General features: G+C 37.0%; 1 protein-coding gene across 13 annotated transcripts in view; it reads left to right on the forward strand.

The window, feature by feature from the left end:
- SNCA (synuclein alpha) overlaps nt 1-26,314 on the forward strand; it is a 140,584-nt gene that overhangs the window by 8,412 nt on the left and 105,858 nt on the right. For 12 of the 13 annotated variants that reach the window (NM_001037145.1, XM_005666990.2, XM_013979022.2 and 9 more), the window contains 2 exon segments: nt 4,342-4,383; nt 14,325-14,467. In NM_001037145.1, coding sequence (NP_001032222.1) covers nt 4,342-4,383; nt 14,325-14,467 — 185 coding nt within the window. 13 annotated transcript variants of the gene reach the window in all.

The raw sequence follows: 26,314 nt of genomic DNA on the forward strand, positions 1-26,314 counted from the left end.
AGTGTTGTAAAAGTAAAGACAAAAAATAATCTTTAAAACGCTTCCACCGGTACGCTGTTCAGTAAGTAATGGTGGTCGCCACTGTGGTCGGTCTCCTAAGTCACAATATGCTTCACCTGCACCATATTGACAGTCAGCATAACATGTACAGCAACAGTGTAACTGAGCTCTTGCAGCTTCCAGGCATTACTTCTGACCTTCTCCACTCTGCAGCCTTGTGAAGTCATGAGAGACAGAAGGGAATGGGTGTGGACCTCCTCAGCTTAGGGAAGCCATCAAATCTAATGTCACTTCAGCTCTATCTATCTATGAGACCTACCTATAAAATCTATTATCTATCTATCTATCTATCTATCTATCTATCTATCTATCTATCTACCTACCTATGTTACTAGTCACATAGCCACTTGGCATCTATTTTGTAGCTATCTCTTTTTAATTACAGATTATTCACCAATTAAAGTTTAATCACCAGGAACACATACTAATGAACAACTATCACAGCCAAAAAATGTGCTTTGTATGATGCAAAGCAACTTCAGCAAAACTTTCATGTGTCTTTGATTCAGGATACATTCCATGATTTAGCCAAAGATGAAATTATCAGGCATAACTGAGGCAGAGAAAGACCACTGACCACCTGTTAAACATTTCTTTTTACTAGCCATTTTAAAAATATGGGATGCAAGGAGTGGCAGTTGAGTGGTGATAAGAAATATTCTTTTAAATATAGGGTTTCTCACTTTGCATGATACCAGTATACATGGATTCCAGTTTCCACAGTTATTTAAATAACACCAGTCCCTAACAAGACAGTTCAAATTTCTGTTACTTTAGTACATAAACTGTGAGTGATTACATAAAGCATAAATATCGCTCTTAGCTCTTCAGCCCACAGATCACTACATAAATAACAGAAGCCTATTATGATCCAAATCATATCACTTCTTTCAAAATTTGTTGGTGCTCAGCAGCTGTAACATACAGTGACTGTTTGATCTGTTCTTCAGTTCATACAGACAGCAAAACCCATACTTGTGTTGCCTCTTTGTCCCTGAATGATAAACACACATGATGTTTTACAAACATGCATAATTGACAGAGGAAATTGACCAAAGAAATGAATGTCAGCAAAGAGGTGAAGCAAAAAACGATGGAAGTAAAATTTGAATCACACATACATTTATTTATGGAAGAAATGACTGTGGGGGTGTTGACCCTGTGACTCCAGATATGCAGCCAAAGGAACTGATTGAAAGTGAAGGTAGCAACGTAAACAGAAAATGTGGTTGTGATGCATAGGGTGGGGTTGCCCCAGAGGAAATAGTGCCACATACTCCCCTCACATGAAAGGAACTCTCAAAGATCTATCATGACATCAACAGTGCAAAAGCTAAGGTTTTGGAAACTGACCCAAACTTATGAAGGAGTTTGACAGTTTCCTAAGAACTGGAAAAAATGTTTAGTTCGACATAGAAAGCTGTACAGCAAGAACCCAAGCACAGTTTAAACTACTCTTGGTAAATTTTTTGCAGGGAAATAAAACGCTTTAATTCTCATTATTTCAAATTATAGTATATAAAATAAAGATTAGTTTTACCAGTCTTTAATTTCCCTGTATATTGATAAATGATTAGGATAATTCTTAATGTTTTAACAAAAAAAAATTTAAAGGTCATGGAACAATAGTAATTTCTATCACTAATTAATCAGGATTTTCCTCATTAATTATCAAGATAACTTTCTAGAGCTTTAACTCAGCTTGTGTGCAGTTGTTTTATGATTCCACAGTACTGTGTAAAATGGTCATTGCCTGAAAAATACACACGCACACACACATACACACTCATATACATCATATTGCATGTATGTAAAACATTAACCTGTCTCCTTTAGCATATTTAACTGCTACACAATTGCATTTATATAAATGTTGATAGGGTAGTTCATCCTGTTTTAAACTGAAAATCTCTTTATAAATATAAGGAACATAATAGCAGTTATCATTCACTAAGCATTTACCATGTACGAAACACTGTTTTAAGACCTGAGCATGTATTATCTCCTTTGATCTTCTGGTTGAACGTATGCCGTGTATTTGTTTATTGTGCCGAGAAGATTTAAATCCAGAAAATACAAATCCAGAGTTCACTTTCTTAACTAAAAACCTATAGTTTATGTTCTATATTTATTAGATGTCTTTAAATATATTCAAATTGGAAGTTCTTAAAAATACTTAAATTGCTTTATTAAATGTAGAAACTTTCCTTGACTGTTTTGTAAAGTATAAATTTAAATATAATGCTTGCAAATTTCACTTAATGCCATATTTACATATTTTTATAAAGAATTCAATGAATATTTTTAATATGATCCCATGTATTAATTTAAATCATCAATATTTACTTCTAAATAAATTCTCAACTAGAAACTGACTCAGACCAGTGTTTCTCAACTAATTACCTGGAATAGATCAAGAAGGTTATTAAAAATGCAAATATCTGTACCTGATATTTACTGAATATCGGAACTCTGACTCAATGGTAGACATTTTTAAACCTCACTCCCACCCAATTGACTCTGCTACCGTTTCTAGTTTAAGAACCAGCTTCTTAGGGATTATTTAATTAATCTTGTAAATTAATTTCATTGATAAGGAAATGGAGTCTCTCAAACTTTTTTCCTTTGTTCTAAAAGGTGTTTACAGTTATTTCTGGTATACTTAGTAAAGGTTTATAAGTCAATGCATTTTTAAATTGAAGGTGGGTAACTATCTTAATACGCAAATATAGATTTAAATCATTACCCAATTCTAACCTCCTAATTTCTTACATTCCTCTCTGTCTAATAGAACTACTTTATTTGACTCACAGGGTAGTTTTCAAGTAAATCTTTAATTTGTTTTTATTTTCTCCAAAAAATGCTTTATTAGAAGACTGGTGTGAATTACACTGAAAAACATCCAGCATTAGTGAGCTTATGAATAAAATTGTTCACAAACTTAGTTTTAATAACACAAATTAATAAATGGCTTGTGTAAAAGGCTTAGTAATGGGGAAAATTCTTATCTTGTCCCTTTTTTGCAGCTGGCATTAGTTATGTTATAGACTTCCCAGTCCCCTTCAAGGAGATAAAACCCCAAAGCCTCTGGCCATGTCTCATTGCAATGCCCCTCTCCCACCTTGACCAGCCTGGGCTGCTCACTCCCTGCTAGAGAAGGAATGTCGCCCATTCCTCACCCCGCCTCTATATAACCTGTACCCCATGCAAATAAGGTATCCTGCCCGAACCCAATCAGAAGATAAAATATGCCCCATACAGAAATCAAAGAACACGCAGCCTTTAAGTGCAGCATAGGGGGCTGGGGCAGGAGAAATTGGGTCTCCACTCAGGTCCCATCATGGGGATATAAAAACAACTGGTAAGAGAGTCTGGGTTCTTTTTTTAACCCATGCATGTGCACGCCAGCTCTCTCTCTCTCAAAATGGACTTTTGTTTTAATAAACAAGTAAAAGGCCAGACCTCCTGCACCCATCCCTCCCCGCTGCCTCTATCCCAGCACCACTGTAGCACTTCAGAACTGCCTGCACCTGCAAACTCTTGGCGCCTGTGGACAAGGATTGAGAGAAATAACCCAGAGGAACCTGACAGTCACACTTGAATGATAAAATACTGAATTCTTTCTAAATATCTGCCTTGTTTAATTGAAAGAATATGGGTTTAGGGTCTTAGAGCCCTTTATTTGAATGTGCTTGTAGCCAGTTAGTACCTGTGTGACTTTAGGCAAATTGTTTAATTTGTAATTTTTTCATTTATAATAAAATGGGTATAAAATGAAATGGTGAAATTGATATTACAAAGATTAAACAAGACGAGATGTGAAATACCTTTTACATGATAGGTGTTCAACCAAATCTTAATTCCTTCTCTCTGTCTCCTTCTGTGTTTCATCATCTTTCTTTTGTACCCTACTTGAGTAGAGCTTTGGCAGTTCTGAATACAAAATCTCCTTCCTACCCAGTCTCAGTGTTATCTCACTTTTTTTTTTTTTTTTTTTTTGTCTCCCTCTGTAGATTGATGTGTGAAGTGAGACAGGAGAGGTTGAAAAGTCATCACTGTGTGCTAAAATCTAAATTGAAGAGCATCCTGTTAGCTTTGCTTTCTCCTATTTGTTGTAGTGATTACTGGATTTCTTTAAGTTCTTTTGCTGTCTGAGGATATCTTAACATATGGGCTTCTGAAGAGTGAGACACTGTTTTTGCGTCAACAATGTATTTAAAAGTTGCTGCTCAAGACTAAAGGCCAGTTTGAGACTTAACAGTTTTGAATTTGTTTTTATAGGATCCAAAACCAAGGAAGGAGTGGTTCATGGTGTGACAACAGGTAAGCTTTGTGGAGCTTATTTCCAAGATGATACTGAAAATATCTAGCAAGCACTCTAGTTCCAGCACTGATCTGTTCAGGCATAATTGTAAACAATCACTCCACCCATAGGGAGCATTCTAAGAGGACCTCAGCTTGTTATCTTGATTCTTTGTAATACATCTTTTTAAATAGATTAAGGGTTTGTCACAAAGTGCAATAGGCATAACTGTCAAGAATGATGACTGAGGAGTTCAGTGGTTAGCGAATCCAACTAGGAACCATGAGGTTGCAGGTTTGATCCCTGGCCTTGCTCAGTGGGTTAAGGATCTGGCGTTGCCGTGAGCTGTGGTGTAGGTTGCAAACGCAGCTAGGATCCTGCGTTGCTGTGGCTCTGGCTTAGGCTGGCAGCTACAGCTCTGATTGGACGCCTAGCCTGGGAACCTCCATATGCCGTGGGAGCAGCCCTAGAAAAGGCAAAAAAAACAAAAAAACAAAACAAAAAAAAAGAATGATGACCGAATTGACCAGTTTGTTTAATTTACAGTAATATAGCATTTGAGGATTCTGACAATCATAATGTTCTGGCAAACTGACAGCATAAGTATCATATAAGGATTGCCATTTTCAAAGGAGTCAAGTCAAATTTTCTGCAGTGTATAGGGAAATATTCTGACACTATACTATACTAATTATAACATTTCCTTGATGATTCAGAAGACATTTTAGGAAAAATCCTTGGGATGATCAGGAAATTATTTATTGAATTTACCTCTATTTAGCCTAATTTTACCAAGGATTTGAATAGTTCTGTAAAAAGATTACACGACACGCGTAGCAAAAATGATGAAAATTACGCTGGTGATGATGAAAAAGACGAGGCGGATAGTAAGAGAAACAGCAAAATCAAGGGAGAATCACAATTTAACAACCTTAAAAGCCCACAGACTTGCTGTAATTGTGTTTCTCATATATTCTCCAAGCTTCCTGACAGCTGTGGTGACCTTAGGGTTGTGTTGTTTTGGTTCCGCAGTCACAGCCCCCCCAGCAGCAGAGAATTGAAACATTACAGAAAAGGCACATGACAGCATTTTCATTCAAGTGAAAATACATTCTCAGAGAAAAAGTGAGCCTCCTGGGCGTGCTGGGAGTAGGGACTAGCACGCTTTAGAATTGGGTGTTTCTTCTATCCCCCATGCTTCAGCCCTGGGTGGGGACCTGAGCTTTCCCGCCCTGCCTGTACTGCGCAGGCGTGAAGGGCTGAGCCTCTGATGGGCTCTGTCTGGGGGCACATTTGCTCTTCTGACTGGTCTCTGGCAGGATACCTTATTCACATAGAGGACCGGTTGTAGAGAGGTGGAATGAGGAGTGGGCCACCTACCTTTTCTAGTATGGAGTAGGCAGGAGCAGGACGGCTTGTTCAAGGTGGGGGAAGGGCATTGCAATGAGATGGGTGGGGTGATGATAAGGAGCCAGAGACTTTGGGTTTAATCTTTGAAGGGGACTTGAAGCCTAACAGTAAAGTAAGAGCTATAATTAGAAATGTAATTTACATGATCAAAAAACAGTCACCATAATGGTGCCTCAGAAAAATAATATACTCCTGTTGCTGAATAATTATACAATAGAAATTGGGGAAATCAAACAGAAATATGAATACAGCATTGCGTTTCAGGCCTTAAACCCTAGAGACAGACCTCTTTAGTTCAAATTTCTGCTTACCCCTTACTAGCTGTGTGCTTTTTCCGAAAGATGGATAACTTCTATGTGATTAAGTTTCCTCATCTATAAAACAGTTAGGTGAATTAATATATACGCACAACCTAGAACACTGAAGGGAAGTACTGTGTACTGTAGGGGTGTTACGTGTTACTTTATAGTGATCTTGAGCAACACATTTTTACAGCTAGTGGAGAAAAGTATTTATAGGACTATTTTATACATATTTTTAATGTAAAATCAGAATATAAAATTGAAACAGAATCTTCGGAAATTGATTCTGCTAGAAGCTAAATTGAAGTATGCAGCTTACATTTGCTCTGTTGCAATCCAATATACACAAACTGCCTTCTAGGGATCTTCTGTAAACGTGACGTTATAAAGCTTGGTTTTTCTAAGAACTGGAGAGCAGATGGTTGTCGACGCTACTGTTTGAAGAGGGCCGAAGCTTAGTGGTTTTCCACGTTAATAGTTGGAGGAAAATCCATGTGGTGGAGAAAGCAGGAAGCATTTGTAAGGTTCAGAGCCTGTGGTAAAAATTAAAGAGCACAACTAATACTGTCATCCAATGGAGGCTATGGAGATGGGCTGCAAGGATAACTGTTGACAAAGTCAGAATTTTAAATTCTTCCCTAGAATGACACAATGGAAACATGGCTTGTGCGGGGTGTGTGCACGTGTGAACCTGCACACCCATGCTTACATCAGCATAGTCGCTGAAGTTTGACAATAAGGCAATAATTTGCAAATTATTCTCCAAAGAACAGTAGCCTGCCAGCTAATGTTTCCCTGGCTTTATAATGTTGGGCAACATTGCGTGTTGTATCTTCCTTTTAGCATATTAAAGAATCCGAACCATTCTACAGCCAATAAATTTGCATCATTGTGTTTAACTCAGGATTTCTCAAACTTACTTGTCCTTCTTTCAATAGATACTAGGGTTGAATTAAATGAGTGTGCCCCAGAACAGTATAGAAAATGCTGCTGAGCAGGCAAGCCATGATGATTTTGGTGTGGGTAATATTTACAGCCCTTGCACCAATCAACCACCTGGCAGTAGTAAAGTATCAAAAACATTGTCATAAGTAGTCTGGTTATGAAAATTGCATTGGAATAAAAGAAAATCACCTGCAGTAAGTGACCTTCCTCTTCCATATCAGATAAATTAATTACTTAACATATTGAGTAGGGTTATTTGATATAAAATTCCAAATTATAATTATGAGGATAAATAAATAAGTTTAAGGTAATTACCTCAGTGGTCCAGGGGAGAGACAATTAGCTGCTTATTATACTTGTTCTAAAATATATATTATGGGTATATAATGAATGCTAAATAATTGTTATTTATTATTGTTATTACTCTTAAAGCAGGGAAGTGAGAAACTATTATAAAGGATATAACATTATCTGCTAATACTAAAAGAAAAATTTCTTCAAGATTCATTTTGTTAGCTATTTTTTGAGAAATATAGGTGTTAGTAAACTTAAGTCAGGAGTTTTCTACTTATAACATCTAGGGAAAATTAATTCTCCCAGCTAGATAATCTCAAGATAAAATCCAGAAAACTCTACCTTAATCCCTGGCTTTGGATTTCAGGACATTATTACTTCAGTTGTCAATGCATCACATTTTAGAAAAAGATGAGAGTGTAGTTAATCTGGGCTTATTGAATGGAATGTCTTTGAATGCATTTAAAAAATTAATTTTGATGTAAGCTTACTCATTTTTTCCCTCATATATATGGCATAAGTAATTTACTGTTATTGGAGTCTTCAAGCTTTGATTCTTATAAACAGAAATTTAAGGTACAATAATGAACACAATTAATTTTCAACATATCGTAGTTTAAATTTTCTTGTTGAACTGCTTTAAAATACGAAAGTATTTTCCTCATAGCTATAATTTATATACCAATTGGAAACTAGATCTTCTTAATTTTATAGTTTTGTTTAATGTCAACAGTCAGACTTGCTATATCTGTTCTAAAAGTTGGTGCCATGTTTCCTTCATGAATTTTATTGTTGACTAGGATTATAAACTAGAACCCTAATTATTAAAGTTAATCTATAAATCACAGCTCTATACAAAATTTCTTTTAATGCATTCAAAATTAGTGAGTATCTATTGTGAAATAATATAAAGAAAAATAAAACAGGATCTCTGATTTTAATGAACTCAGAATGTTTTGGTGGAGGTAGATACACATAATGGGAAATGAATAATTATGGTGCAATGTGAAAAGCTGTGTAGTAAAATATGCCTAAAATATGGGTCATAGGAGGAGGATGAAGGACTCTTGCTGGAAGGAGAGGTTTTTAGCATGGAATCAGACAGTTCGGGTGGGTTTTAACAAAGAGTTTGAATTTGTTGAGTAAACAGGTAGAAGACTATCTGAGAGGGATAAATATTCTGGCCAGATGGATTATATGTACCAAAATGGCAAATTTGGGGAAAATAGAAGTGAATAAAATATTACACTATCAATTGATGGGGAGAAAAATATCTTTTCATCCTGGTTATAAGATCTTTTCCCTCAAATACCATTTATTAGATGGAAAATGTGCTAATGCAAGTGTCTCCTCTCCTTAGGTTTTTGTAACCGAGCCCAGGTTTGGCTGTTTGCCACTCATAAGCAATAATTTGAGAGGCAAATGTCAGTAGAAAGGAAAGGTGCTTTCATCAGAAACGTTGGCGATCTCGGGAGATGGTGGAATCTATGGTTGCAGATGGTTGTCTAGAGCCCAATTCCAAAGATTTTATTCAGCCATGACAGTTTTTAAAGGGAAAAATGGGGGGCAGGCTAGAATCTCAGTGAATCATCGAGGCAGGAGGTTGGGTTCTGCATCCTTCTCTATGAGTGCCCACTGGCTGAGTCTTTTTTCAGATGTTTTCTTGCCTACAGTGATCTGCCTGCAGGATTGCTAAGGGGGCTGTTGGGGATAGAGAGCTAGTTACTTTTTAGCTGCTTAATTCTTCATTCCTTTTATCTAGGAAAAGAAATTAACAGGTTAGACAAGGCATGGTGTGCATTCAAGAGAGCATGTCAAGAGTTACTTTCAATTGCTTAGTGATCTTATTCCTAAAATTAGGTTTCTTTAAGGTTAGAGGAGAACAGCAGCAGCAAACAGGAAAGGGGCAAAGAGCTGCTTTCATTTTGTCACTCTTTTATTTGAAATGTCAGCAAGCAGAGAAATAGTATAAAAGGCCTTAATAAGGAAAAGTAAGGGTTTAAGGTCAGTGGATAATCCACTAGATATATCAAGTCCTACAGAAGTCTTTTAAAATGTCTATCATTGCTATACATACACCCTGCCATTTTGTAATGTAACTTATTTATTCTTACAATGATAAAATATAACAAAATTATAATAACATACGAAGTGCATTTTACTGTGCAGTTTATGTGCAGTAAAAAAGTATATACATGCATAAAACTAGAAATTGTAAAAATAAACTTTCATGGCTGGCAGAAAAAATATGAATCTCTAAAAAGATCAACATTTATTTTTGTCTTTGAGATTTTGTAACAAGAAAATGTTCATTTTCAAGTACAACTTTCTATTCATATTCTTTGAAAAGAAAAGAAATGAGAACTTAAAGCCCATAACTCACTATATTTAAAGCATCAACATTCTGGAAATGTTTAAAAACATGAGATTCCCAGTACAGCTTTTCATCAGCATTTAAATTGAACTTTGCATTAGAAATAGCCATTACTAGTTACCAGGTATCAACCACATCGCAGGAAGCAGCAAAAAGCAAATATCAGACAACAGCCCCTGTGAATTCTTGCTGGGTTTAGACTCTAGGGTCTACTTCCACTTCCCCTCATTGCCTAGGTTGAGGAGTGTGAGTTTTTGTCCTTATGGTCCTCCTCAGCCTCCATGACCTACATAGTGTATTCAGTTATTTTCTCCACACTATTACTGTTTAATCATTGTCGTCTCCCAATCTGTGCCATAGTCATGTGACTAGTACATTACACTTAATGACTAGCATAGTGCAACTCATGGGATTCCCCAAACCAAGATGTGCCTACAGAGGATGAACACAAACATACAGTATAACAAGAAAATATGTCTCTCTCTGCTTGGAAAAGAACCTGAGAAGAACATCACTTAAAACCCAAAGTTCTTTTAGCCAACCAAATCCAACAATATATAAAAAAGATCATACACCACGACCAGGTTCACAATGATGGTTCAACATATGCAAATCAATCAACATCATACACCACATTAACAAAAGAAAAGTCAAAAACCACATGATCATCTCAATAGATGCATAAAAAGCATTTGACAAGGTCCAACATCCATTCGTGATCAAAACTCTTACCGAAGTGGCTATAGAGGGAACATACCTTAACATAACGAAAGCCATTTACGACAATCCCGCAGCAAATATAATAGTCAATGGAGAAAAGCTGAAAACCTCCTTGCTAAAATCTGGAACAAGACAAGGATGCCCACTTCACCACTGTTATTCAACATAGTACTGGAAGTCCTAGCCAGAGCAATCAGACAAACAAAAGAAATAAAAGGTATCCAAATTGGAAGAGAAGAGGTAAAATTGTCGCTGTATGTAGATGACATAATACTATATATAGAAAACTCTAAGGACTCAATTCAAAAACTACTCAAACTATTCAATGAATTCAGCAAAGTAGAAAGATATAAGAATAACATTCAGAAATCAGTTGCCTTTCTGGATACTAACAATGAAATGTTAGAAAAGGGACACAGGAGTTCCCGTCGTGGTGCAGTGGTTAACGAATCCGACTAGGAACCATGAGGTTGCAGGTTCGGTCCCTGCCCTTGTTCAGTGGATCAACAATCTGGCGTTGCCGTGACTGTGGTGTAGGTTGCAGATGCAGCTCGGATCCCGTGTTGCTGTGGCTGTGGCGTAGGCCGGTGGCTACAGCTCCGATTCGACCCCTAGCCTGGGAACCTCCATATGCCGCGGGAGCGGCCCAAGAAATAGCAAAAAGACAAAAAAGAAAAAAGAAAAGGGATACAAAAATACAATACCTTTTAAAATTGCATCCCCAAAAATCAAATACCTGGGAATCAACCTGACCAAGGACGTGAAAGACTTATATGCTGAGAACTATAAAACATTAATCAAGGAAATTGAAAAGGAGTCAAAGAAGTGGAAAGATATTCCATGCTCATGGGTTGGAAAAATTAATATTGTAAAAATGGCCATACTACCCAAAGCAATCTACAGATTCAATGCAATTCCCATCAAATTACCCATGACATTTTTCGCAGAACTAGAACAAACAATCAAAAAATTTATATAGAACCACAAAAGACCCAAAATTGCCAAAGCAGTTCTGAGAAACAAAAACCAAGCAAGATACAAAACTCTCCCAGACATAAGGCAATATTACAAAGCCACAGTCATCAAGACAGTGTGGTACTGGTACCAAAACAGATAGACCAATGGAACAGAATAGAGAACCCAGAAATATACCCAGACACCTACAGTCATTCAATTAATCTTCAACAGAGGAGGCAAGAATATAAAATGGGAAAAAGATAGTCTTTTCAGTAAGTGGTGCTGGGAAAACCAGACAGCGCCATATAAATCAATGAAACTGGAACACACCTCACACCATGCACAAAAATAAACTCAAAATGGCTGAAAGACCTAAATGTAAGACAATACACCATCAGACTCCTGGAAGAGAACATAGGCAGAACATTCTCTGATATCAACCTTATAAATATTTTCTCAGGTCGGTTTCCCAAGGCAACAGGAGTAAAAGCAAAAATAAACCAATGGGACCTAATCAAACTGACAAGCTTCTGCACAGCAAAGGAAACCATAAAAAAAAAAATACAGCTTTAGAGAATGGGAGAAAATAGTTTCAAGTGATGCAACTGACAAGGGCTTAATCTCTAAACTATAGAAACAATCTATACAACTCAACAGCAAAAAAAACCCAATGGAAAAATGGGCAAAAGACCTGAATAGATGTTTCTCCAAAGAAGATATGCAGATGGCCAACAAGCACATGAAAAAATGCTCTACATCCCTGATTATTAGAGACATGCAAATCAAAACTACCATGAGATACCACCTCACACCAGTTAGAATGGCCCTCATTAATAAGTCCACAAATACAAATGCTGGCAGGGGTGTGGCAAAAAGGGAACCCTCCTGCATTGTTGGTGGGAATGTAAATTGGTACAACCACTATGGAAAACAGTATGGAGATGCCTTAGAAAACTATACATAGAACTACCATATGACCCAGCAATCCCACTCTTGGGCATATATCTGGACAAAGCCACAGTTTCTTTGAAAAAGACAAATGCACCGCATGTTCAGTGCAGCTCTATTCACAATAGCCAAGACATGGAAACAACCCAAATGTCCAACGACAGGTGAATGGATTAAGAAAAAGTGGTATATATACACAATGGAATACTATTCAGCCATAAAAAAGAACAAAAATAATGCCATTTGCAGCAACATGGATGGAACTAGAGATTCTCATACTAAGTGTAGTAAGTCAGAAAGATAAAGACAAATACCATATGATATCACTTATATCTGGAATCTAATATACGTTACAAAAGAATCTTTCCACAGAAAAGAAACTCATGGACTTGGAGAACAGACTTGTGCTTACCAAGGGCCAGGGGGAGGGAGTGGGATGGACTGGGAATTTGGGGTTGATAGATGCAAACTATTGCCTTTGGAATGGATAAGCAATGAGATCCTCCTGTATAGCACTGGGAACTGTATCTAGTCACTTATAATGGAGCTTGATAATGTAAGAAAAAAAGAATGTATACATGTATGTGTGACTGGGTCACCTTGCTGTACAATAGAACACTGTAAACTAGTAGAACACTGTAAACTAGTTATAATGGAAAAAAATAAAAATCATTATGAAAAACCCTAAGTTCTTGAGATGTGGAAAAACAGCAGACAAGAAATGAGTTTGTGAGGCAAAGAGAAAAGAAAGCAATCATTGCATTGATAAAGATAAGAATGCAAGGCCCATATCTGACATGTATAATTGTTATGAAGTTCAAGTGAAAGGTTGTTTTATCTCTCTATTGCCCTTGAAATTATTTAAAGGAGCAGGATCTCATCTTTTTACTGCCTTGTCATTAAAAGTCTTAATTGCATTGGAACGAACTTTGTTGACAGAGCTTCCTGTATTTGATATTTGCAATGTCATCACATACATAGTTATATAAGATACTAATACTTTTTTTTGGTCTTTTTTTCTTTCTAGGGCTGCACCTGCAGCATATGGAGGTTCCCAGGCTAGGGGTCCAACCGGAGCTGTAGCTGCTGGCCTACACCACAGCCACAGCAACGCAGGACCCGAGCCATGTGTGCAACCTACACCACAACTCACGGCAACGCCAGATCTTTAACCCACTGAGTGAGGCCAGGGATCAAACCCGCATCCTCATGGATGCTAGTCAGGGTCTTTAGTTGCTGAGCCGCAATGGGAACTCAAAGAGATTTTTTGATAGGAGATTAATTTCTTTAAAATCTAATCCCAAACTATTTACACCATCTTCTTAAATTTTTAACTTATTTGTAAAAATCTACTGAGTCACTATATTTTGTTTAATGAAAAGAAATTGTAAGTGTGCTCAATAAGCTATTTCAATTTCATACTTTAGTTCATGCCTAGCTCTTTTGTTTCCATTAACATGATTGAAAACCAATCTGATCACTAAAACCCTTCTATTTTTATACTTGATGTTTTGTAAAAGGATCAAAGTTCCTTCATAATCAGCCTTTATTTATTTCTGATGCTAATGTGTGAGAGCACATATGTGTTGTGTGACTCCGAAGGTGTGGGGAAACAAACATGCTGAGTGAGATTGAAAATTTGGTCTTGAAATAAAGAAATAAATGTCATGCTGAGGTTGATACAGCTGCACCTGTAAGCATTGCTTTCTGTAAACTTTCCTCAGTAAAATGTAAACCAAACTGAAATTGCTCCTGGCTCTAAATTTGTGATCATGAACTTGAAACATCTTTTAATATCTGCATGATTACCATAGACTATCTTAGCAATGATTCTGTGTTTGGCTAAGCCATGCTCACTTAGAAATCTCTGTAGCTTTTGTTTCTTCAGACTCTTTAGGTATCTACCTGTGCAAATAGACATCTTTAGAAGATCATGGCTAGTGGATGTTTAATTATTTTAAGTTGCTGTTGGTTCAAAAGCCCTTAATCTGTTGTTCTTGATTTATCCCAGTGGCTGAGAAGACCAAAGAGCAAGTGACAAATGTTGGAGAGGCAGTGGTGACAGGGGTGACAGCGGTAGCACAGAAGACAGTGGAAGGAGCAGGGAGCATTGCAGCTGCCACTGGCTTTGGCAAAAAGGATCAGCTGGGCAAGGTATGGCTGCGTATCTTATGTTATATTGAAAGCTGGTGAGATCACAGTGCATTTTCCGGCAAGACACTAGGCAGGAATAAGATGCTTACTTGGCGGGGGGATTGCTTGACCCTCCCTCACAAAAAAATACTACCTTAATATGCATGTTCTTTTTGGAGGTATTTACCCAGATAAATGCCATGAAGATTGTACAATAAGTGTGATTGTTTTATTTTCCAGGAAGAAAGTTGATGAAATGAACAGTGTAATAAATGTTCAAAAGAACAGTGACATTTCAGAAAGAATGGGTGCTTTTATGTCAGCTTGGAATCTTGGAATTTCTCTTTGTTGGGATATAGCAAATTCTTTGTGCGCAATCTCTCAATGTTCAAATGAGACTCTTTTACTTGATTTTTTTCGGGGTGACATCATCTCTTATTAAATGTTACATTTGCTTATTACATAAGAGTTCATTTCCAAATATATGTTTCTGGAAACGGAGAGGCTTAAACTATATTACCAGCCAGAGGCTGTGGTTTTGCGGTGATTTTAAGATTCTCAGAAGAATTCTGACTTTGCCTTTCTCTGCAAATGAGATTCTAGGAAGGTTATTCAAGAGTTATTATGACTTTCATTCTTAACAAGTAAGCAACAGAAAATGAGATGTCAACTGGAAGATGAAATTTTGCAGGTTTCATGACCATGGCAGTAGAATGACTCTTGCTTTTTTCCCTGCTACCTTGAACACATAAGGCGTACCCTTTCCTTGACTCTTCCTGGAAAATTCTTTCCTGAATTTAAGCATTTGGCTCACTCCCTCATTCCCTCAGGTCTATGCCAAACAGTACTTCTCAGTAAGGTCTCTCCTGGCCTATATTATATTGGAGCCATTCTCTTCCTTCTGCTGTTCGTAATTTCCCTACTCTGTATTTTTCTTCTTTTTTGGCCAAACCATTGATTATCTTTAAAAATAATAACTTATTTTTATGCATGTTGTTTATCCAATAAACAAGCACCATGGAGATGGAATATACTAGTTTTCACTGATGTTTCACAAGTGTCTAGAAGGGTGACTGACATGTAGGAGATAATGAAGGAATGTTGATTGCATTAAGGTGGGAAGAGAAAGGAAATAAACGATAAGCAGGGATCTTGGAATATAGCCATGATTGAGACCAAGGTCCTGATTGTACAGGTGAGGAAATTCACAAAGGAGAAGGAAGCAGTCTAAGGTCACATAGCCAATTGTAATGAACTGAAAACCAGCAGTGTTTTTCCATCCACTAATGTTGCTTCCTCAAACCCTTCCTCAAATTTTACCTTTCTTTTGGGAATTATGGAACAACCAAATTGAACTGGGAAAATTCTCTGCTTTAGAATATTAAGAAACCAGGGAAACGTGTGCCATCCCCATCTCACTGCCACTTAATGTAAATTGCTAACAAGGCATGCAAATATTTCATTTCTTACAAAATTGGGCTTGCTTTTACCCATCCAAAAATAGTGCTCTTTATTTTAATGTTTTAAAGCACAAATCTAAATGATGTGACAAAATTAACTTTTGGAGAGATTTCTCTTATGGGTACTTATAGGGTCTTACAAAGTTCTAATATGAAAATGAAGTCATAAACCTGGAAATTACAGCACAGTTGTAGCAAAAAAAATTGAACTGAGAGTTTAAATGGCTGATTTTCATCCCTGGTCTGTCGCCAACGGGCTGAATGACCTTTTGAAGATCTCCTAAGACTCCTCCTTGTATAATGAGAGATCTGTACTAGAAAATTGTTAAATCCCAATTTAGCAATAAAGTTCTGAGTTTCTAATAATAACCCAAGGAAGACACTAATTAACTTTCATTTTGGCCACATCTATGGGATGCCAAAAATTCTAAAGTTCAAACAAAATCATTGAGTCTGTTCTTTATGAAATTTGAAATAATTTCATCCTTCAAACTGTGATCAGAGTGATTCTGATGAATGGAAACAAGGAATTTATTGTTGCTTTAACTGCTTATTAATGACCCCTATTTTGACACTCATTGTTCATTGAATAAATTTGCTTATTTACTATGTGCCAGAAACTTTGTTAGATATTGAGGTTAAAGTGATGAGAAAACTATGCGCTGTTTTCTTCTTCATTGAGTTTATAGTCTGGTGATAAAGATCAGTAGTATTCATCTAATCACCACACAGTAAATGTGTAAGAATACACTGTAATAAATGCCATGGCGTACATAACGTCAACAATGTCTAAATGAAGACTTGACCCAGCTACTGCAGGGCAGAGGAAAGGGAGGGCATCACAAAGGGTTGCCAGGGGAAGTAATGGTTCAGGTGAGATCCAGAAGAATGACTTGCAATTGTTAAGTGTGGGAGTTAGAAGAAAAGCCTTCTAGGCAAAAGCAACAAGATGAGGGAATATAATGTGGTTAGGAGGGGCTGTGGCAAATCAAAGATGACGGCTGGAGTCAGAATCAGGATGTAGCTGGGCCACCTCAGTTGGCCATGTTAAAAACATTAGTCTTTATTCTAAAAATAAAGTAATGTATGAGAGCATTTTAAGCACTTAATCTGGATGCCAGGTTATAAATTTGCATGTTGGAAAGATGCTTCTGCATCTAAGGATGCTGTAGATTGAAGAGAAGAAAGAGTAGTAGCCAGGGACCAATTAGTGGGCTATGGTGGCAAAAGGAGATGATTGTGAATACCAAGGTGTTGGTGAGGGAAAAGGAAAGAAATGGATTAATTCAAGGACTACATGGAGAATAATACCAATGTGAACCAGTGCTATATTTATAGGAAGAAGGGGAATATGATGAGCAGGGCTACAGGTTTTAGCTTGTTGAAGCAGATTAATGGCTGTGCCATTCTCTTGGGGTTGGTGCTTCTCTTGACTATCAGGAACACTGCAAGATGACTGGCTGCATCAGTGTTCTGCCCTTATGCTCTTTGAGGGTATTTGGTCCATTATTTTCTGATTGATGAGGGAACAAATCTTCCTCCTTCCTTCCTTCCATCCTCCTTCCTTCCATCCTCCCTCCTTTCATTTCTTCCTTCTATCCATCCATCTTTTCCTTTCTCCCTTTCTTTCTGTCCTCTCTTTTGTGTTTTCTTGATTTTTTTTTTTGACCCAGAGCTCCAGGAGCTCATTTTTATTTTTCTCTTTTTATTTGCTAAATTATCCCTTTGGGAATGCTTGTTTTGGTGTACTCCTCTCCTTTTGATGTTAACAGAGAGATATAACTGCAGGTACTTAAGTGTTTCTGTGAACTTGATCATATGCACCAAAGACATCCTTAGTAATACTTTCTAATTATAAGATACCAGATTAAAGGACAAACAGGTTATCCTGAATTTTAAGAATTTTTAATCAAATATTATTAACTTCTTTCTTTAATACATCAGCATAATACATATACTGATCTCTGGTTTTATCTGTGTGCACACAAGAGCTTATTAGCTATACAATTCATTTCTCAGAGCTCATTGACTTGATTGGCACAGTAGATACAGGCTACAAATATATTGGCAGAGGTATTCAAGTTTTAAGTTCAGATGTTATATAAATAAAAGTTGATGTTTCCCACTCCTATTGAAAACAAATGATCCTCTTGTACGAAGAATATTATAAAAGAAAGGCACTTGAATAAGAGTTGGTATGTGGTGCATCTGTGTTTTCAACATATAGCTATTCACTAGAACATCTGCTCCATCCTTGAACCCTCAACAGTGCTTTGCGTGTGTTTCCTGCTCAAATCCTTGCTGAACAAATTAACACCTCTTTGATGCTCTCTGGAATTCCCTAGAAGAGTTGGATCCTTGGTGTCCATGATTTTTATTTCTGTAATCTTCTGGACATAAAGAAAGTGTAAGTTCTGAATAAACTATAAAGACACTGCCTGACAATGATTACAGCAGTCAGCTTCATTTTCACATCCTGTCAGGCATTGACTTATCTACATGGAGATGAATAGGTTTTGTGCAAGAAATAAGCCTGGAATATTTATAGCCTCAGATACTTGAAATATTCAGGTTTCATCTTTTTTTTCCCCTTTGGAATCAGAATAAAGTTCCAAAACAGTGTCATTTTGGGAAAAATAGATTATATCATAAATAATTTTCACAATCCCCAGCACAGTTATCCAGAAAAAATGTTGATTTAAAACAAATAGAAGCATGCATGCCCTATAATCCTGCCTTAATTTGTAGGAGGATAGCTGATCAAATGTGTGCTAGATGAATAAAACAAAGCAGAAATGAAAACTGTCAGGTTTGACATTCTGATCCAAAACTTTTGTGTCCTTATTTCCTTTGTATTACCAGAGCTATCATGTTTAGCTTGATGCAAATTTATTTTTATTTACTTTTTTATTACTCAATGAATTTATTCCATTTATAGTTGTACAATGATCATCGCAATCCAATTTTATAGGATTTCCATCCCACATCCCCAGCGCATCCCCCACCCCTAGGTTTTTCAAAGTTTGTGAGTCAGTATCTGTTCTGCAAAGAAGTTCATTGTATCCTTTTTTCAGATTTCACATGTCAGTGAAAGCATTTGATGTTGGTGTCTCGTTGACTGACTGACTTCACTTGGCATGATAATTTCTAGGTGATGCATTGTTGCTAAAAATGCCGGTATTTCATTCATTTTAATGGCTGAGTAATATTCCATTGTGTATATGTATCACCTCTTCTTTATCCACTCCTCTGTCGATGGATATTTAGTTTGTTGCCATAACTTGGCTATTGCAAATAGTGCTTCAATGAACATTGGAGTACATGTATCTTTTTGAGTCACGGTTTTCTCTGGGTAGATGCCCAGGAGTGGGATTGCTGGATCAAACAGTAGTTCTATTTTTAGTTTTCTGAGGAATCTCCATACTGCTTTCCACAGTGGTTGCACCAATTTACAATCCCACCAACAGTGTACTAGGGTTCCTTTTTCTCCACACCCTCTCCAGCACTTATTGTTTGTAGACGTTTTGATGATGGCCAAATTCTGGCTGGTGTAAGGTGGTACTTCATAGTGGTTTTGATTTGCATTTCTCTAATAATGAGTCAAATTGAACATCATGTGTTTTTTTGGCCATCTGTATGTCTTCTTTGGAGAATTGTCTGCTTAGATCTTCTGCCCATTTTTTTAATATATAATTATTTTATTTTCCTACTGTACAGCAAGGGGGTCAGGTTATCCTTACATGTATACATTACAATTACATTTTTCCCCCACCCTTAGTTCTGTTGCAACATGAGTATCTAGACAAAGTTCTCAATGCTACTCAGCAGGATCTCCTTGTAAATCTGTTCTAAGTTGTGTCTGATAAGCCCAAGCTCCCGATCACTCCCATTCCCCCCCTCCCATCAGGCAGCCGCAAGTTTCTTCTCCAAGTCCATGATTTTCTTTTCTGAGGAGATGTTCATTTGTGCTGGATATTAAATTCCAGTTATAAGTGATATCATATGGTATTTGTCTTTGTCTTTCTGGCTCATTTCACTCAGTATGAGATTCTCTAGCTCCATCCATGTTGCTGCAAATGGCATTATGTCATTCTTTTTTTTAATGGCTGAGTAGTATTCCATTGTGTATATATACCACTCTTCCGAATCCAATCATCTGTCAATGGACATTTGGGTTGTTTCCATGTCCTGGCTATTGTGAATAGTGCTGCAATGAACATGCGGGTGCACGTGTCTCTTTTAAGTAGAGGTTTGTCCGGATAGATGCCCAAGAGTGGGATTGTGGGGTCATATGGAAGTTCTATGTATAGATTTCTAGGGAATCTCCAAACTGTTCTCCATAGTGGCTGTACCAGTTTACATTCCCACCAACAGTGCAGGAGGGTTCCCTTTTCTCCACAGCCCCTCCAGCACTTGTTATTTGTGGATTTATTAATGAGGGCCATTCTGACTGGTGTGAGGTGATATCTCATGGTAGTTTTAATTTGCATTTCTCTTATAATCAGCGATGTTGAGCATTTTTTCATGTGTTTGTTGGCCATCTGTATATCTTCCTTGGAGAAATGTCTATTCAGGTCTTTTGCCCATTTTTCCATTGATTGATTGGCTTTTTTGCTGTTGAGTTGTATAAGTTGTTTATATATTCTAGAGCTTAAGCCCTTGTCAGTTGCATCATTTGAAACTATTTTCTCCCATTCTTTAAGTTGTCTTTTTGTTTCTTTTTGGTTTCCTTTGCTGTGCAAAAGCTTTTCAGTTTGATTAGGTTTATTTTTGCTCTAATTTCTATTGCTTTGGGAGACTGACCTGAGAAAATATTCATGATGTTGATGTCAGAGAATGTTTTGCCTATGTTTTCTTCTAGGAGTTTGATGGTGTCCTGTCGTATATTTAAGTCTTTCAGCCATTTGGAGTTTATTTTTGTGCATGGTGTGAGGGTGTGTTCTAGTTTCATTGCTTTGCATGCAGCTGTCCAGGTTTCCCAGCAATGCTTGCTGAATAGACTTTCTTTTTCCCATTTTATGTTCTTGCCTCCCTTGTCAAAGATTAATTGACCATAGGTGTCAGGGTTTATTTCTGGGTTCTCTATTCTGTTCCATTGGTCTGTCTGTCTGTTTTGATACCAGTACCACACTGTTTTGATGACTGTGGCTTTGTAGTATTTCTTGAAGTCTGGGAGAGTTATGCCTCCTGCTTGGTTTTTGTTTCTCAGGATTGCTTTGGCGATTCTGGGTCTTTTGTGGTTCCATATAAATGTTTGGATTGTTTGTTCTAGTTCTGTGAAAAATGTCATGAGTAATTTGATATGGATTGCTTTGAATCTGTAGATTGCTTTGGGTAGGATGGCCATTTTTACAATATTGATTTTCCCAATCCAGGAACATGGAATATCTTTCCATTTCTTTACATCTTCTTTGATTTCTTTGATTAAAGTTTTATAGTTCTCAGCCTATAGGTCCTTTACCTCCTTGGTCAGGTGTATTCCAAGGTATTTGATTTTGTGAGGTGCAATTTTAAAAGGTATTGTTTTTTTGTATTCCTTTTCTAATATTTCACTGCTGGTATACAGAAATGCCACTTACTTCTGAATGTTAATCTTATATCCTGCTACTTTGCTGAATTTATTAATCAGTTCAAGTAGTTTTGGGGTGAGTCCTTAGGGTTTTCTATGTATCATGTCATCTGCATACAGTGACAGTTTTATCTCTTCCTATATGGATGCCTTTTATTTCTTTTGTTTGTCTAATTGCTGTGGCTAGGACTTCCAAAACTATGTTGAAGAGCAGTGGTGAGAGTGGGCATCCCTGTCTTGTTCCAGATTTGAGTGAGAAGGCTTTCAGTTTTTCCCCATTGAGTATTATATTTGCTGTGAGTTTATCATAAATGGCTTTGATTATATTCAGGAATGTTCCCTCTATACCCATTTGGCGAGGGTCATGATCATGAATGGATGTTGGACTTTGTCAAATGCTTTTTCTGCGTCTATTGAGATGATCACATGATTTTTGATTCTGCCCATTTTTTGATGGAGTTGTTTGGTTTTTCGTATTGAGTGGTAGGAGGTGTTTATAAATTTTGGAGATTAATCCCTTGTCAGTTGATTCATTTGTAAAGATTTTCTCCCATTCTGTGGGTTCTTTTCGTATTGTTGAGGGTTTCCTTTGCTGTGCAGAAACTTTTAAGTTGAATTAGGTCCCATTTGTTTATTTTTGTTTCTACTCTCATTACTCTAAGAGGTAGATCTGAGAAGATGCTGCTGTCGTTTATGTCAGAGAGCGTTTGGCTTATGTTTTCCTCTAAGAGATTTATAGTATCTGGTCTTATATCTAGGTTTTTAATCCATTATGAGTTTTTTTTGTGTGTGTGTATGGTATTAGGGAGTGTTCTAATTTCATTCTTTGACATGTGGCTGTCCAGTTTTCCCAGCACCGCTTATTGAAGGGGCTGTCTTTTCTCCATTGTATATTCTTGCCTCCTTTGTCATAGATGAGTTGGATGTAGGTGCGTGGGCTTAGTTCTGGGCTTTCTATTCTGTTCCACTGATCTATATTTCTGTCTTTGTGTCGGTACCATATGGTTTTGACGATTGCTGCTTTGTAGTATAGTTGAAGTCAGGGAGGCTGATTGCTCCAGCTCCAGTTTTCTTTTTTTAGGATGTCTTTGGCTATTCTGGGTCTTTTGTGCTTCCACACAAACTTTAAAATATTTTGTTCATGTTCTGTGAAAAATGTCCTTGGTAATTTGATAGGGATTGCATTGAATCTGTAGATTGCCTTGGATAGCATAGTCATTTTGATACTATTGCCTCTTCCAATCCAAGAGCATGGTATGTCTTTCCATCGGTTTGTGTCGTCTTTGATTTCTTTCATGAGTGTCTTATAGTGTTCAGAGTACAGGTCTTTTGTCTCTTTAGGTAGGTTTATTCCTAGGTATTTTATTCTTTTGGATGTGATGGTAAACAGGATTGCTTCCTTCATTTCGCTTTCTAATTTTTCATTGTTAGTATCTAGAAATGCCATCAATTTCTGTGTATTAATTTTGTATTCTGTGACTTTGTGAAATTCATGAATGAGCTCTAACAGTTTTCTGGCAGCATGTTTAAAATTTCCTAGGTATAGTATCATGTCATCTGCAAATAGTGATAGTTTTACTTCTTCCTTTCCAATTTGGATTCCTTTTATTCCTTTTATTTTTCTGATTGCTGTGGCTAGGACTTCCAACACTATGTTGAATAACAGTGGTGAGAGGGGACATCCTTGTGTTGTTCCTGATCTCAGTGGGAATTCTTTCAGCTTTTCATCATCAAGAATGGTGTTAGCTGTGGGTTTGTCATATACAACCTTTATTATGTTGAAGAAAGTTTCCTCTATACCCATTTTCTGAAGGTTTTTTTTAAATCAGAAATGGGTGTTGGATTTTGTCAAAGGCTTTTTCTGCGTCTATTGAGAGGATCGTATGGTCTTTATTCTTCAGTTTGTTAATGTGGTATATCACAATGATTGATTTGCTGATATTGAAGAATCCTTGCATCCCTGAGATAAATCCACTTGATCATGATGTACAATTCTTTTAATGTATCATTGGATTTGGTTTGCTAGTATTTTGTTGAGGATTTTTGCATCTATTTTCATCAGTGAAATTGGCCTGTAGTTCTCTTTTTTTGTGGTATTTTGTCTGGTCTGGTATCAGGGTGATGGTGGCAACATAGAAAGAGTTGGGGAGTGTCCCTTGCTCTGCAATTTTTTGGAATCGTTTCAGAAGGATAGGTGTTAGATCTTTCTCTAAATGTTTGATAGAATTCACCTGTGAAGCCATCTGGTCCTGGACTTTTGTTTGTTGCAAGTTTTTTAATCACAGTTTCAATTTCAGTACTTGTGATTGGTCCATTCCTTTCTACTTCATCTTGATTTAGTCTTGGAAGATTGTACTTTTCTAAGAATTTGTCCACGTCATCTAGGTTTTCCATTTTATTGGTGTATAGTTGCATATAGTAGTCTCTTTTGATCCTTTGTATTTCTGTGATGTCCGTTGTTACTTCTCCTTTTTCATTTCTGATTTTATTGATTTGAGTCCTCTCTCTTTTTCCTGACAAGTCTGGCTTAGGGTTTATCAATTTTGTTGATCTTTTCAAAGAACAAGCTTTTTGTTTCATTGATCTTTTCTATGGTTTTCTTTGTTTCTATTTCATTGACTTCTTCTCTGATCTTTATGATTTCTTTCCTTCTACTAACTTTAGGTCTTGTCCATTCTTCTCTCTTGAGCTGCTTTAGATGTAAAGTTAGCTTGTTTATTTGAGCTTTTTCTTGTTTCCTGAGGTAGGCTTGTTTTAGTATAAACTTTCCTGTTAAAACTGCTTTTGCTGCATCCCATAGGTTTTTTTTTTTTTTTTTTTGTCTTTTTTTTTGTTTTTTTTTTTTTTTTTTTTTTTTGCTATTTCTTGGGCCACTCCCGCGGCATATGGAGGTTCCCAGGCTAGGGGTCCAATTGGAGCTGTAGTCTCCAGCCTACGCCAGAGCCACAGCAACGCGAGATCCGAGCCGCGTCTGCAACCTACACCACAGCTCACGGCAACGCCGGATCGATAACCCACTGAGCAAGGGCAGGGACTGAACCCGCAACCTCATGGTTCCTAGTCAGATTCGTTAACCACTGCGCCACGACGGGAACTCCCTGCATCCCATAGGTTTTGAAGTGACTTACTTTTGTTGTCATTTGCCTCTAGGTATTCTTTCATTTCCTCTTTGATTTCTTCAGTGATCCATTGGTTGTTTGGTAGCATGTTGTTTTGTCTCCACATGTTTGTGTTTTTTGCCGTTTTTTTCTTGTTGTTGATTTCCAGTCCTATACCATTGTGTTTAGAAAAGATGCTTGATATGATTTCAATTTTCTTAAAGTTACCAAGGCTGATTTGTAGCCCAGGATGTGATCAATCTTAGAGAATGTTCCACATGGACTTGAGAAAAATATGTATTGTGTTGCTTTTGGATGGAATGTCCTATAAATATCTATTAAGTTGATCTGGTCTACTGCTTCCTTCAGGGCCTGTGTTTCCTTATTGATTTTCTGTCTGGATGATCTGTCCATTGCTGTAGGTGGGGTGTTAAAGTCCCCCAATATTATTGTGTTATTGACCATTTGTCCTTTTAAGGTTGTTAGCAGTTGCCTTATTTATTGTGGTGAACCTATTTTGGGTGCAGAGATATTTAAAACTGTTATGTCTTGTTCTTGGATTGATCCTTTCATCATTAGGTAGTGACCTTCCTTGTAAAATATTCTTCATTTTAAGGTCTATTTTGTCTGATATGAGTATTGCTACTCCAAGTTTCTTTTGATTCCTGTTTGCGTGGAATATTTTCTTCCATCCTCTCACTTTCAATTTATATGTGTCCGTAGAAGTGAAGTGGGTCTCTTTAAGACAGCATATATATGTGGTCTTGTTTTTGTATCCATTCAGCCAGTCTATGTCTTTTGTTGGGTCATTTTGTCCACTAACATTTAAGGTAATTATTATGTATGTTCTTAGTGCCATTTTATTAGTTGCTTTGGATTTGTTTTTGTGGCTCTTTTTTCTTCCCTTCTCTTGTTCTCTCCTCTTTTGGTTTGATGACTATCTTCAGTGTTGTATTTGATTTGATTTTTCTTATTTGTTTGTGTATCTATTGTAGATTTTTGGTTTGCAGTTACTCTGGAGTTTTGATATAAGAGTGTGTGTGTGTGTGTGGTGTGTGTGTGTATGAATGTGAGATAGTTTTAATTTGTTGGTCTCTTAATTGCAAGTGTGTCTCCAGTTTCCTGCATTTATACCCTCCTCACAATTTCTGATTTTGGTGGCATAATTGTGCGTGGATGATTTCATATCTTTACTGTATATATACCTTTACTGGTGACCCTTGTCAATTGCAGTATTTTTGTTTCCTGTTGTGGCCTTTTCTTTTCTGCTTAGAGAAGTTCCTTGAGTATTTTGTTGTAAAGCTGGTTTAGTGTTGATGAATTCTCCTAGATTTGCTTATCTATAAAGCTTTTGATTTCTCCTTCATATCTGAATGAGAGTGTTGCTGGGTAGAGTAATCCTGGTTGGAGGTTTTTTTCCTTTCATAACATTAAGTATATCATGGCACTCCCTTCTGGCCTGCAGAGTTTGAGCTGAAAAGTCCACTGATAACCTTGTGTTATTTGTATGTTATTTGTTTCTTTTCCTTACCTGCTTCCAATATTTTCTCTTTGTCTTTAATTTTGGTCAGTTTGATTAATATGTGTCTCAGGGTGTTCCTCCTTGGGTTTATCTTATATCGTATTTGTTCACTTCCTGGATTTGAGTAAGTGGTTCCTTTCCCATGTTAGGGAAGTTTGCGGCTCTTATCTCTTCAAATATTTTTTTCTGTCCCTTTCTCTCTTTCTTCTTCTTCCGGCA

The sequence above is a fragment of the Sus scrofa genome, chromosome 8, assembly GCF_000003025.6.
Source record: "Sus scrofa isolate TJ Tabasco breed Duroc chromosome 8, Sscrofa11.1, whole genome shotgun sequence".
In the NCBI taxonomy this organism is placed as follows: Eukaryota; Metazoa; Chordata; class Mammalia; order Artiodactyla; family Suidae; genus Sus; species Sus scrofa.